A 15,046-nucleotide genomic window follows, 5' to 3' on the forward strand; every position below is an offset into this window, starting at 1 on the left:
TTTATAAAAACTTACAGCATTGCGAAGAATTTTTGGACCAATCTTCCGCGTATTTCCTTGAACGAATGAGCCAGTCGATACTCGAGACGAAATATTGCTCGGAGGATTTTCGATGGCGACGGCTAAACGACCAAACTTCGACACGATATTTATCACACAATTTAGCAGCACCAAGATTCCAAGATTACAGTCACTCATTGCTTTTCACCGTAACCCGATTGCATGGATGATGAGAAAAACAAATCATCCGTTTTATTTATCAAACATTCGCATGGAAAATGATTTTTCGTTTGTTTTTCCTGGTGTTTGACGGAAACGTAAAAGGTACGAGAGAAGACTATTAATTTTTTAAGAGTTCTCTTAAAGCAGAATATCTATTTTATTTTGATATATTGCAATGCTAAATCCTTCCTTTTAATCTATCTTCAGCGAGTGTTTTCCGGTGGAAAATCCATTTTTCTTCGACGGTAGACTATCGCAGGGAAATCCCATAAATCGTAACTTCATGAAAATACATGGTACACGTTTTGGTTATTCTTATTTCGAGCGAGAAATCTGAGTCTCAAAAGCAGTGGCTTCGGAAAAAGCCTGATGAACCAGCGAGAGAGAGAGAGAGAGAGAGAGAGGGCGAAGAGTGCATGAAAAGGCGTCAAGTTGCTGACGCCTTACGGGTTTCTCGTTGGAGATATCAATTTTGTTTAACCCACTCAGTTCACAATATCACAAACACTTTCCCGCGTCGATGATGCACTCGGTTCAATGTGTCTTCCTCGAGAGAATTTCGAGACAAAATTCTTTGTTGCATAAAAGAAACCCCGCATGCATTAGCTTATTTTATCCCTTGGGATATTGCATTTATGAAAAAACAAAAAAAAAGCTTTAATAAACAGATATATTTTTTTCGAGCTTCCGTTGAATATCCACGAGGCGAATAAATTTTACTCCGAGATTGGAAAATACGAGCTTAGTCGCGGGACTGAAACCCAAGAGTGCGATAACAAAAAGAAAAAAATACGTGAGGTCCTCGAGGTAAACGACTATGCGAATTTAGGCTCGTGATAAAAGTAGAACGACTCGTGTATATACCCATATACAGTGTGTGTATATATATGCATATATATGTAGTAAAGTTCAGAGCCGCTCCGAAGGGTTTCGTTTTCGAAATTTCTAATGTAACGAATCTGAACAATTTGTTTGCCGCACGAGAATCACCACTTGATAACTATTCTTGGATGATATACTAACGCACTGGACTCGGTAATGCCTTTAGTAATATTCCCGTCTCTCTCACTCTGTAGTGGCTCGATGCAGCCGAGTTTAGAGACTGAGAGGCTCCGTAAAGGAATAAGCGAACCGCCCGTACCCCCTCTTACGTCCTTTTCACGCTTGCAACCATTGAATTACCAAATAACTAGAAGCTACCAACACCGCTACTGTTTCCCTAGCAGCTGCTTCGGCGGCCGGCCGCCGATCACATACTCGCTCACATTTCTGAAAACAGTGCCATGAACGTTTTATCTACAAACTACATTCCGTACGTATGTATTGACGAAATCGCGGGGAGTGGAAAGTATTTGGTATCAGTACAATTAACGTAAGTTGTTTCGATCGAAGTACTTATTCGTTCGGCCAATGAAAACGGCTAATTTGACGAAGTTCACTTCCTCTGGAACCTTTTCAGTTATTTATTTGACAATATGTTGGTAACATTGTATTATTGTTGAAGCCCTCTTGCATAGGCACAGTTCACGCTTACATAGATATACTCAGAAGTGCGGAGTTAGCAACAAATCTAGCCACGTCAAAAGTGCATATTATCAAAATGGTAAGATCAAGAAATAAATCCAGATACGTATGTGGTTATGAGTAAAACAAGAAATAAAAATAAGAAAAAAAAAAATTAGTTTATATTTGAATGAAATTAATTACTCGTACCATAAATAGAAAACATATTATTTTAATTATTTATTTTCGTACCGGCTAACCTCAACAGTTTTTAGATATAACGTTTTTAACTTTAGTTCATACAATCTCTCCACGAGCCTACGGTCTGAACAATTATTTCGATTTTATATTGACAGATCGAGATTGAGTCAATGACGAGGTATGTTTCACCAATAAATCCAGCAGTATTTCCAGTTCTGGCTGTTGTATTGTTGGGTATCGGTATATTCTTCACCGCATGGTTTTTCGTTTACGAAGTCACAAGCACCAAATTCACCAGAGATATATACAAGGAGTTGTTGGTCTCGCTGGTTGCTGCTATATTCTCAGGCTTCGGTGTTCTTTTCCTTATGCTCTGGGTTGGCATATATGTATAGGTGAGTTATTTCAATGATATACACATTTGACCCTACAAAACGGTGATTCTTTATTTCTTAATTCAAAAAAGAAAACAAAAAAATTTTCCATAAATATGTACCTAACTACCTAATGTAACTAAAAAGCGAGGAACATTACAATACCATTGCAAATGAAATTTTGCTATTCTTATTCGATCACTAAGGCAATGCAGAAAGCAATTGCTGATGCAACAAAATTGATAAAAATTGTTCCACAGTGACATTTTGATTTTGATCTCTATACACTTTTTTTGTAAGTTATTCAACTATCATTGTGTGTGAATAAGCCAATAATTTTCCTCTGTTCCATTGGAATTTTATGTTGCACTTTTGTAAAATGATCGCCACACCTTGTTTTTGGTGCAAAAGAAGGCAAAATGATTGAAATTGCGATTTACTTTTTACTCGTAAAAGCTTGAGTCTTTCCTAGAAGCGAAGGTCTTGATTATTCGAATGAATCCGGCATGAATTTTTGAAGCATAGAATGCTCATTTTATATAATTAGCAATTAAGCTTCAGTTTTTAATAAAATTTTTAAAAATTAGGGAATTTTCCACTACTCTGATCATAAACACTCCTTTTTAAATAGACAAAACAGTCGCTATAATTTTCTTTCTTTCTCAAGATTATCGTGTACTTAATTGATTTTACATTTCATTGAAATATTGTTTTTCCTCTACCACCACATAAAGTTTGTGCAAACGGTTTTATAGAATTTTTTAATTGTTGCAGATTAGGAGTATTCCGATTACACAACATTCTCACACTCCGGATGAGTTTCACACACTGAGGCTCGTGCATTCCTGTATAAAATTCGACATGTTTAATAAAACAGCACCATTGTTATTTCGATAAACTAACGAAAAAAGAAAAAAAAAACCGACGTAATATTTGACTTATTTATTGTTACCTCTCCGTGCTGCGTATGCATAGAACGCATCTTGTCGTTAAATCGAATTGTACAACGAATATAGCACTTATATTTATACTTATTACAATAGCTTTCATGGATGTGTTTCTTTTTTATTCATGTTCTTTACTAGTTACGTATTTATTTATATTTTATTAAATTTCTTCTGCTTTGCAATATTAAAATAATATATATTGATAGTTGTGGAACACTGAGTGTGCGCCAGCCCGTTATAGAATATTATCACGCTTTGTTTAAGGACAAATTTATCCAGCGAGGCCCGCTTTCTGTCGGCAGCGTAACATTAAAGCTCTGAGCATAAATTGCCGACGCGATAATTGCCTAACTTGCTTCAAAAATACATCCAAATCGATTATGCCGCTTCGTAATCCCTCAGCAAGATAATATATGGCGTCTTCTGTTGCAGCCTCCTCAGCAAACGCGTTCAACATTCTGTGAATCGGTCAAAAATGAAAAGAGTCATATTAGATTTGCAAGCATTCATGCAATATTTTTGTAATTATTTATTTCTGAACTAAGCGCAATGCAGTGAACTTTCATTTGGATAGCAATGAACGGTAATATCGGAAAACTTAGGTACGACATTTGTAATAACCTACCAAAGATCTAAGAACGTAAAGATTTTAAGTAAAAAGTCTCATCTAAAGTTGAAAATCTTATAAAACTATCTCACGTTTCTCTGTGAAATTGTGAGATTTAAATCAGCAGCCAAATGTAATATAATATAAATACAAATTTTTCTTCTGATTGAAAGGGAAAATAATTCGAATTGTTAGAAAATTTGTTAGCAATATTTTCCATAAATGATTATAGATATATTACTCAACTGTTTGTACAAAGGTGCGATCGTCGTAACTGCCTCATCAACGTCGATCGATTGACTGTCGGATAATTTGGCAATCTCTTTCTCCAATTCCGCCTCTTTATCTTGTAGAATATTTATGTTTTTTTCCAATTCGGCTTTCTCCTTCTTGAGTTTGGTGAACAAATCGGCGAGTCTAGACGAACCATTCGTAAGTTCTTTTTGGGTTCGTCGAAGGGTTTCAAGTTCAGCTTGCAACTGGGAAAACTGGTCACACAAGCGCCGTCGTAATTTGTCACCGACCGCTGAGAGCAGCGACGCTCTTATGTGCTCTTCGGTTATCGTGTCGGAATTTCCCGTGTTTATTGAGCCTGGCACCATCGATGGAGACTGATATGGATTTTCACCCTTTTGCAGAAAGTTGCATTTTTAATTTAATTTCAATTTATTTGTTTATGAAGAAAAATATGTCAATTTTTGAAAGGTAATGAGACGATTTTTCAACCTCTGCACGAAATTACAACGAATATTGAATATTATTAGATTTTCATTAGTGTTTCCTCCCAAAAATCACGAACTATACTTACTGGTAAACTAGCTGGATTGAAAGGAGATGGAAACGAACCAGGATAAGTTTGACCCTGATAAGGTGTCGGCATTCCCGGGTAACTACCGTAACCAAGACTGGATGTTGCAGCTGGAGGATATGGAGAATTGGTAGCTGGATACGGCGTCGTCGTAGGGTACGGTGGAAATCCACTACCAGTCGCACCCATAGCTCCTCCATTGGTCGGAACAGGCATAAAAGCTGCACAACAAGGAAACATTACTAGTATTTATAATTCTTCCTCCATTGACGTTGCATGTTTTTGTCGAATCTTTTATCGTGAATGCAAGAGAAACTCAAAGATACTTACGTTGAACGGGGTAAGGTGTTGTTGGCTTTTGAACACTTGTCCATCGTTTCGCTACAACTGGGGGATGCTCGCCGAACATGACCGTCATTACTTGTATTAGACTCAACAAATCCGAGGAATGCTGAAAAAATCATGATTTTTCAGCACAATCTAAGACTTTACTTACTTATATGCAAAGTTTTCAGATATAAATTTTCTGATTTAAGTATGAAAAATGTTGATGCATATCCAACTCTGCTATTTACAACTGAGATAACAATAGTTCTAACAAAGATCAAACTCCTACCCACTTCTGGAGTAAGTAGAGGAAAGTTTCTTTTTCATGCTCAATGTTAGAACTTTGTACCACTATATTATAAAATCTCTTTACCTTGCATATCATAGGAATCAAATGGAATGTTAATGCATATGTAATTTTGATAAAAGTACTACAGTATTATTTAGAGCAGTTGCGATAACACCAAAATCAATGGATAAACATTTGTGGGTCAGTTTCTAGAGAACAAAACATCAGTAGATGGTCGTGGATAAGTATCGAAACTAATTCGAGTACATGGAATTGTGAAATCTGAGAATGAATATGGAGGATTATAGAATGAATAAGAAAAAAAACGATTAAAAATTAATATTTCTACTCACTGGTACCCAGTCATGTAGATACGGTAAGTATATCTTGCCATTGTGATCAACGAACATACTGACTTTGATACTCATATCGGCAGTTGGCCTGACATAACACATTGGCGCATTGTTGGGATGAGTGTCCATTAACCAAATACATACAGGTATGTTGTACGTACTGCCCTTATAGGTTATTGGTATAGTGCCCTGAAGATTGGATAGTTCTTTGCAGGAACCGTCGTTGAAGACTGAACAATAAAAAGCATTCAAGGATGAGAAAAAATATATCATTAAAGACGGATATAGCAAAATTGAAGCTTTGCGTTATTGGAATGGTTCTGGGTTGCCGGTTTATTGAATGTTTATTAAATCATTTAAAATCTGCCATTTCAAAAATTGGTTTAACTTCATGATTAATTTTTCATAAAGTATAAAAGCAAATTCATCAAAAATATTGATAAGAAATTGAGACGACCGATAAGACAAGTATTTTTATTGCAATATCAAACTCACCAAAGGGCTCCATGTTGTATTGTAAGCTTCGATACATTTGTAGCACATTGCAAATTTCTTTGCGCGTTATATCTGCATTCTGATACTATAATTGAAATTTTTCCATTTGATTAAACTGAATCATAGACAATTGGTGGTTGAATGGTTGGATAGATATGTATATGCATATACATAGTCTTTTATTTTTGCAATGTGGAGTGTAGGTTTAAAAAAAAAAATGACAACTAGGAATACATAGAAGCATCAACTGTATATGAAAATGAGCGTGGGTTAAACAATAAGAAAACCAAATTATTTAGAGACCCCTTACTTTACTCAGACACTGCTTCATCTTCTGCAAGTCGGTGTGATTCATCTTGACCATATAACCTCGAAACTTGAGCAGCTTTAGAGGAAAAAACACAAATTCGAGCCTTGGAAAGATCGAACGTCAAAATGTGCACGGTTATTAATTGTTTTTTTTTTTTTTCATAGACTCGATCTCGTACCACTGTCTGCCTCGATGATGTCTCCGTTTATGGTGTGCAATTACTGGATTGACAATGTACAAATGTATTATCTTTGAGTCCACTTTACTAAATGACGTTTATCAGTCACTTTATAAATCGCGATTATACAGAGTAACATGAACATGAAACAGTTTCTTGTGATGAATATAGACACATGTAAACATATATACATATATATATATATGTCGCTGTTAAAATAAAGTGCTTTCTTTTCTTCCGCCTCCGTCGATAACGTTGAATAAAGAGTTCAGTACGTGGCCGTACGATGTCGCTGTATCCAAAATTGTGTGGCGTTCCAGTTAGTTCGCGCAACAACCGCTACGAGGCTACAACTTTTTCGTATACGCTTCGACAGGCTTTCATCAAATATATATAACGTCCATCCCAGAACCCTTCATCCACAAGCGTCTGGGGTAGGGTACAGAAGGCACAGCCCCACTGATGAGTCTGCCACTGTACCCGAGACGAAACGCATCCCAAAACCATTCTTTTAAATAAACCACAGCTGTGGAGGATCCTTCATTACCAACATCCGTATCCAAAAATCCTATTTAACCAAATCCACAGGAATGCGAAATAAACAGCAGCCGTCGAAAGCCAAATCAACAACAGCCCAGCGGACAACAAATAATAATAACGGTAGAGAGAAGAAACCTCTACAATTGATTTTCTGCCTTTATATTTCTCCCAATATAAGGCCTCTTCATTTCATATATGTTTTCCAATAAATAAAAAAGTTACCTTCATTGCATATTACCAAAGCACTCAGACATACATTCAAGTTCTTTTTGATACCGCGTGCTTTCCATTGCTTTCGTAAAGACAAAAATTGTAGTTGGGACGAAAGAGGTACTTCTGAATGTCAACAGAGTTCATGCATGAATGTTTAATGAAATTTCGTACCTTGAAATTACCGCATCATTGCCTATAACGAAAAGATAACAGTTCAATGTTCGTTTGAAAGTCAAGTCTAAATTTTTATACAGTGAGCGATGAAAGTATTCGTACAGAAGACATTTGGTTTAACATATCCTCAAGAAAGAAGTATTCGTTACAAAGGATATATGTGAGCGACGAAAGTATTCGTACAGAGAACATATTTGGTTTAACATATATATCCTCTGTACGAAACTTCTATTTCTTAAGGATATATGGCGTCGCTCACTGTACAAGAATATTAACCCTAGAACGCATGACTGGGGTGTGAGCACACCCCACGCGAACTTCAAACTACGCTCCCGTCCTAACAAGCGACATTATCGACTGATTATCGACGGATTTTTTAATATATAAATTCAATTGAAATTAGTTTTATCGTACATCATTCTTTTCGTTATAAAAAAACGAAGAAAATGGTGTAGGATAAAGTCAGTTTAGCATCGTAGGACCGGATTTATAGGCAGAAAAAGAGTGGGGTGCGTTCAAACCCCGGTCATGAGGTTGAGGGTATGAAAAAAGGCACATGAGGTGTAGGGCTAATTACAGTCGATCCCTTATTTGCCAAATATCTCAACCGCTCTCTTACATTATAGCTCCATAACTCCGTATGGTGTAAACTGTCTATTGCCCAGCAGTTCCAATCGAACACACTTGGAATATATTTTTACTTTTTTACTCTCGTATCGCGTTCCATCGAATCCCATTCCTTGCAGCGTTTGCCCTGCATCTGCGGTGGTAAAAAAGTGGACATGACAAATAAATTGATACAATGAAACAATTTAATTATTCTCGTCTTAAAAATGTTTTTCGTCGTTGAGAGGCTTGTGTATGGTCCGATTTTTTGGGTGAGTGTTTGCGTTCGCACATGAGCTCAAAACAACACGAAAATTAAACCAGGTTCTGTGGGAAATACTGCGGACCAAAAGATAATGATTGAACGACAAATTTCGATAATTACCTCGACCATCATTATGCAAATGTGTTTTTTAAGAAAGTTATTGTTTTATAAGAAAGAATTATTTTTATACAACGCAACCACGTTCTCCTCGCTTTTCGAGCCTGCCAGCGGACCCAGCGGTACGCAAAGTAAGTGTTTTACCGACTGTTGAAGTAGGTCAGTGGTGAGGAGTACGAAAAACACCACTTTTAACTGTTGCATGCACAGAGCGAAGAACGCTCTTAAAAGTTTCATGACAAAATGAAACTTTTTTGCCAAAATTTCAGGTAAATTTTTTAATACTTTTCTATCTCCGCGAGTTCCAATCTTCGATTCGATTACTCAAGTGCAGAAAAACGTAGTTTGTTACGTAGCAATATAGAAACGTATCGGTCGATGTAAACATGTTTTTCTCTAAAACGCGTACTTTTTTTGCTTCATCAATTCATTTAACCATCGTTATCACAAAAATAGAGTGTGTACAACGTAGTTCGTGAACAACGCGTACAGACCATGAGCTCTGTTTCGTATGAAAATATATTTGAATTCAAATTGCTTTTTCTCCCAGCTATTCTGTAATTCCCACTGAAATGATCCTGTCCATACGAACAGAGTGGTGAATGTGCGTTGAATAATTATTATCGCATGGACACCCTTCGATTTTTAATGGGGTCAGCGCGAGCTTCTTTCGTCCTTTTTATTTTTTTTTATTTCTTTCGTTTTAGCTTTAGCATGCTGCAGTGACCAATTAAATTGAAAACGTCACACCACAGATTTGGTGCTGAATACAAAAGGTGGTTGAAGGATCCAGTTCTTCATCCGCGATGTTTTTCCGTGTGAACGCGCAGTTTGTTTTTATCGAGGTACTATTCTGTTGCGGACGAAATTTTCTCCACTCCGGCAACAAAATTTCGATCGCTCCAACTAAGTTTCGTTTCAGTGGGGAACGACGTTTCGGTGTAAATTCAGAATTCGCTTTCTACAAAATCAATTTTTTCATTACAGAACTATTTTCTTGAAAACGTTCGACGAAATATTTCAATGTTTCAGATAAATTGAAAAAAAATGACAGCTGTCAATATTGATTTTCCGTCGAATGGCCCATACGCGTGTATACGGGGTGTTGCGCGTGTCTCTACAAGCCAACGACCCGACGGAACAACATATCGCAACATATCGCATATATATATTTATAACCCAATGGCATGTGTCGTTCATGGCTGCCGCGTGCGTCAACGCCGAATTTTTCTGATCAATTGTCATATCTAGAGAGACCCTGAAAACGTACTCAAGGGGCTTCTTTTAATTATAAAGAATTTCGTAAACCGTATATTTGCTCAAACATGTCACACAAATGTCACGAGGTGAGTGCTGGAAAGTGTTGGAGCGTACGTAAAATGGAATCGAAGCTTTTGTACACTCTGCCTGTCTAGTCCTACACGCGCCCTCATGCACGAATTGGTCCTCTACACATATAGAAAGTGGCGCTGCGATCGTGGCAACAACGGCATTCTTCAGTGTTACTGTAGCGTCGAGCGTCAAAATGTCAATGTTTCCTGAAATCTTATTTATTCGTCAAGAAAGAAGTTATGAAAAGTGTTCAAATGGCAATTCAATCGAGAAAGGTGGTCGAACATTTGAGTAAAAAGCTTTCATATTGTTCTGTATGGTGCCTATCAGTTCGTTCGTCGCACCGTACACACTGTTGCCACTAGTCGTCACAGCTGGTCATGGGCCCGTTCCACGTCACGTAAAATTAACACAGTTCATCTCTGAATCTCCGATATCTCTGAAACTAGATGCTCAAAAATTCCCATTATTTAAAATATTAATCCCAAAATAGTACTGAATACACGAGTGATTTTATTTGAAAGTCATAAGATGGGTGTTTAAGGAAGGTGGCTACGTTCGTCAAAATGATAAGAAATTGATCAAATTCGGTGATAATGTTCTTCAACATCAAGTGCGAAGTTGCGAAGACACAATTTTTTTCAAAATTTTCTTCTGCTTAGTTATCGAGTAATTACGCATTAAAGCAGATTTCAGCGCCCGGAATGTATATCTATTGATATGGAAACGCTATGCTTATATACGTGAACTTTAGTGATCAATTACTCGATAACTGTACAGAAGAAAAATCTTAAAAAATTTGTATTGTCAAGTTTGGCACTAAAGAATATGTTCACGAAATTTTATTAAATTCTTATCATTTTGAAATTTTTAATGTATTTAACATGGTTTAGCATGGCAACATTGTATCGTCGCTAGCCACCCTCCTTAAATTCGATAGAGTTTTATTCCCTAATTGAATATATAGTCACTTTATGACTTTATTTGGTAAATACGAATTTCATTGTTTTTATCTTTGATAATTTATCAAGGTTATGTAAAACCTGTTTGCTTTATTTATACGGGATTAACTCCCAAAAATACTTCATTTTTGGGTGGAATTTATGTGAAATACAAAAGAAATGGTAGAATGAAACGACCTCCAATTTTGCACACAGGTTCTTTAGAGTTCAAGCTGTGGAATAGTACTTTTTTTTCTAACCTATCATCATTTTTTATTTGTTTTTGAGTATGAAAAGATGGGATCTTCGGAGTTATTTCCTATGCATAGATGCTAAATAAATATTCCAAGTTTGAAAATGATTTACTAAAAAATGGTTGAATGAAGTGGATTAAAAATTGGAGAGGCTATAGAAAATATATCCAAAAATGTATTCTAAAAGTTTCATTAAGCTATCACCACTTTTCTCAAGCTGATGTTCCTCCTTAAATTAATGTCAGAGTTATTCATTCAAAATAGTAAATACATTTTTCCAATTTATTTTTTGGCGAATGAAATTATAAGCTATTAATTGAACGGGGATCCATCACTGACCAAACCCAAAATTTCATTCGTCCTTGGCCAAAATACTATAGTTTTTTATATTAAAAATCGCTTTAGAGAGCCCAAAGGGAAATAAATCAATAGAAAAGTGTTAATAAAAAGACGGAAGACTGTGACAGAAATGGCCCGAGCCAAGGTGAAACAAAATGCCGAAATAAGCAAATGTGAGGTTTCACGAGTGCTCATTACCAATTTCGTTCAATCTTTAACGTAATATATCTTTATTACTAGTAAAACAATCGTCTCGAATTTTTTCCCAGACCTTCGTTACATACTCCATTGTTATGATTTACTTTTTCATAAACTTCGTAAGAAGCGTTCATTCGTTATATGGAAAGATGAACGATTTTTTACACATAGTCCCTAAACCCTGTGTATTTTTTTCATATTTAAACACGTTTATCTAAACAACCAATAAGACGAACCCTTTAAAATTTGATATACGTGTCAGTCGACTACTCATTTAAACTCTGTGTAAATTTCAAGACATTCTGAAGAAAGCGTCTCGTGCATGAACTACCTTAAGGAGGCTGGATCGCGACGATACAATGTTGCCATGCTAAACCACGTTAAAAATAAAGAATTTCAAAATGATAAGAATTTAATAAAATTTGGTAAATGTATTCTTTAAAAATATATAAGACAATGTACATTTTTTTGGATTTTTCTACCACATAGCTCTCGAGTAATTGAACACTAAAGTTCACGTGTACAAGCATAGAGATTACATATATACAGTTATAAATCTCGTGCATAAGAAGTTCGATTTAACGCTCAATTATGCGATAACCATGTGGTAAAAAAATTTGAAAAAAAATTGTATTTGTATACTTGATGCCAAAGAATGTTATCACCAAATTTTATCAAATTCTGATTATTTTGATTTCATGATCCACCCTTCTTAACATTTCAACAGTGTCGGTCGCGATTTTTAATAGTGAAAGTTTTTTGTTTTTTTTTTTACCATACAAACGTTCGACAAATCTCATGCTTCTTCAAATCAGAAAATGTACATTTTTACGTATATAAATATGTCATTTAAACACCCTGACGAATAATAGCGACTGAAAACACCGAATGGGGCTTTGATCTTTTCAAACGTCTAATTTTTTCATTTTTGAAGTAAATCTTCGATCTCATTTTTTCCAAGTTTTCTTTTTTCTTTTTGAAATGAATTGATGAAATTTCAACTGCCAAGTCACCGTCTCGATCAAAGCAAATCAGAGGTCCAAAGAATCCGAGATTTTTGTCGTTTTGATCGGCCAGATTGGTTGCGTTGTGAACCCACTGAAAATAATCAACTTCATAGCTCAATATAAAAGCAAACTCACGAATCTTCGAAATTTACTGATCTATGCAATTCTATTGAACTCCTTTCCGTTAAAAACAGTAAATTTTGGTCGAACGTACATGTTTTGTGTGTAGAAATCAGCAAAAAATATGTTTCAACTTTGAATACAGAAATGAAAAAAAATTCTTGGAACGAACAATTAAAAGTCTGCCAATACCGAGTCACGTAATTTTTAATTTTCAGCATTTTCAATGCGGATAAAATAGAAGCGCAGCACACGAAATTTTCGTTATTCCCTTCTATTGTTTCACAAATTCACAAGCGCTTCATTCATAAACAGTAAAATAGCAACTCCGTTTCTCTACCTTCGTCTTTTCCTTAACTTTAATAGTATGTGGCTAGAAAAATGAAAATCCGAATGATTTTCAGGCTGCGGAGGAAGCGAGACGAAGTGCGAGGCTTCGGAGCATCGCGTTAATCGTTTTCCGAGCTCTCCTCATCCTCAAACGCAACCAACACATTGGATTCGTCACGAAAGCAATTATTTCTACGAATCGAATATCCAACGAATCAACGCAACGTATCGAGTCTTCGAGAACCCAAGTGTCGTGCGAGTGCGCACAGGGAATTCCAATTCAGTCTGGCAAGTGACGTTTATGTTGCATCAGATGTTGAAAGCGCTGCATTCAAAATTCCAACTTTTTACTCGTCTCACAAAAGTGATGAAATCGTCAGAAATCTTACGAAAATGTAGGCCCGGCGGGCCTCGGGCCACCGCACGACGGAGCTGTCAACGTGTACTTGGTCCGGGACTCTGCCGAGTTTCTTGATAACGCAGTTGACAGTTTCCCACGTTACACAATCACTCGCTCGAGTTCAAATTGATAAGAAGTGCAGCTCCAGTGCTTCGGTGTTCGAGGGCCTACTGTTGCAGTCTCTGGTTCGAGATTATTTCGATTCTCAACAGACACGAACGGGTTTTTCAGGAAAATATTTAAAAGTCTTTGGTACCGTTGAGTTTTTTTCCATCACCAGGAATTGGTTCTGATCGGCCCTTCGCGTTTTCGATGCAGAACGCATTCCGCAACGAAGCCTTTTGTTTTGCAACGATGTCGTTGGCAATTGTCCCAGAATTATACGAAAACGCTTTTTTCGCACAATAGAAAAGCGATGAACTTGAAACATCCATTTTTTCTATGTCAATCCTCCCTCCCACTGATTCCAGCTCAACGGGCCAGCCGAATCTCGAGATACCGGGCTCGCCCATCAATGAAACATATTTTAGAAAAAAAGCCTCTTTGCAGTACTCGACACAGCTTTTTTTCGGAAAAAGCTGTCGAGATGTCGGAATAAAACAAAGTTCAAGATTCCCTCGCATCGCTTTCCTCTGCATTGAATTTTCAGTTGACTGGTACAAAGTTGTTCCCACTCAACAATTTTTACAAAAGTATCACAAATTTATCGATTCCCAGCCGTTTCGAATAGCCAGTGAATCGAACTCGAATATAGAGAAACGGTGAGAATACTCAGACACAAAAAACAAAGAAGCTGACAATCGAAAGCGTCGGTGAGGAAAATGGCAATTTTTCCGTGACCCACGTGTGTTTACGTGTACATAAAAGCTGTTTGATTGAACGAATCGCACGCGCGCTTAAATAAATGAGTAATCGTCTGTGACCTTTTCTTATACGCGAGTTTCTCTTATTCTTATCTTCTCTTTTGCAGCTGTCGAAGAAAGTAAAATGTAACGACGAGAGGAAGGCGAGATAAAGAGAGATAAAAAGCTCGCTTTCATCCCCATATTTATTCGTCGCTTTAAGCTCGCACTGACTCACAGTCGGCCATTGATAAGAATCAATTTCACCCAATGTACGGAGGTCCGTTGAGAGCGATATTAAAAACGCCGGGGAGTCTTTTTTGTCCCGTAAATTAATGTCTTCTTTCGGGTGAAAATAGCCAGAAAAACGAAGCACATTAATGTCTCATCTTCCAGATGCTGAGGAAATAATACAACTGAACCATAGCCGTGTCAATCAATTACAATTGCTTTCGTCCTATTAAATATTAATCATGCTGTACCCTCGCTAAATATCTCCGAGTCAGTTAATCACCCCCGAATATTGAGCGCTCTAAACCAATAACCAGAGTATTCTAGAAAGTTCATAAAACGTGAGCAATACTGCGTCGAACGAATTAATAAAGACGAAATTAATGACAAGGAAAAAACGAACTGCTTCGCACGATAATTTAGTTCAACTGAATTCGTGCTCGAGTCGAAAGCTCGTCAAAATGTTCGATGCATTAAGAAGAGCACAACGAATTAATGCGTACCAGTTTTTGAGTCTGATTTT

At 36.7% G+C, this 15,046-nt stretch overlaps 2 protein-coding genes and 1 long non-coding RNA gene across 4 annotated transcripts in view; 1 reads left to right on the forward strand and 2 right to left on the reverse strand.

The window, feature by feature from the left end:
• The window catches only part of LOC122405580 (uncharacterized), a 74,156-nt gene extending 72,854 nt beyond the window's left edge, over positions 1-1,302 (reverse strand). For both annotated transcript variants that reach the window (XM_043410453.1, XM_043410452.1), the window contains exon 1: positions 16-1,302. The gene's annotated coding sequence lies outside the window, so the exon portion shown is untranslated. The remainder of the gene's footprint in view (positions 1-15) is intronic.
• A 1,044-nt stretch (positions 1,303-2,346) lies between these two features.
• On the reverse strand, positions 2,347-6,781 carry TSG101 (tumor susceptibility gene 101). The gene is made up of 8 exons (XM_043422422.1): positions 6,615-6,781; positions 6,437-6,511; positions 6,127-6,211; positions 5,632-5,861; positions 4,993-5,113; positions 4,663-4,883; positions 4,101-4,483; positions 2,347-3,705 (listed from the first exon to the last, which is right to left on the reverse strand). Exons 2-8 carry the CDS (start codon positions 6,488-6,490, stop codon positions 3,519-3,521), a joined length of 1,281 nt encoding a protein of 426 aa, XP_043278357.1. The 5' UTR covers positions 6,491-6,511; positions 6,615-6,781; the 3' UTR covers positions 2,347-3,518.
• A 3,263-nt stretch (positions 6,782-10,044) lies between these two features.
• LOC122417133 (uncharacterized) lies at positions 10,045-14,382 on the forward strand. Its single transcript, XR_006262232.1, has 2 exons — positions 10,045-10,261; positions 13,125-14,382. It is a non-coding gene; the product is annotated as an uncharacterized lncRNA (long non-coding RNA).
• Positions 14,383-15,046: the final 664 nt, after the last annotated feature.

The sequence above is a fragment of the Venturia canescens genome, chromosome 1 (genome assembly GCF_019457755.1).
Source record: "Venturia canescens isolate UGA chromosome 1, ASM1945775v1, whole genome shotgun sequence".
In the NCBI taxonomy this organism is placed as follows: Eukaryota; Metazoa; Arthropoda; class Insecta; order Hymenoptera; family Ichneumonidae; genus Venturia; species Venturia canescens.

What these genes read in the sequence shown, in the direction of transcription:
- TSG101 (XM_043422422.1), bottom strand. Translation starts at nt 6,490, where the DNA reads ATGGTCAAGATGAATCACACCGACTTGCAGAAGATGAAGCAGTGTCTG. An exon ending in TGAAGCAGTGTCTGAGTAAA is followed by an intron (nt 6,212 to 6,436) that starts GTAAGGGGTCTC and finishes TTTCAATTATAG; the next exon opens with TATCAGAATGCAGATATAAC. An exon ending in ATCGCACCTTTGTACAAACA is followed by an intron (nt 3,706 to 4,100) that starts GTTGAGTAATAT and finishes ACCGATTCACAG; the next exon opens with AATGTTGAACGCGTTTGCTG.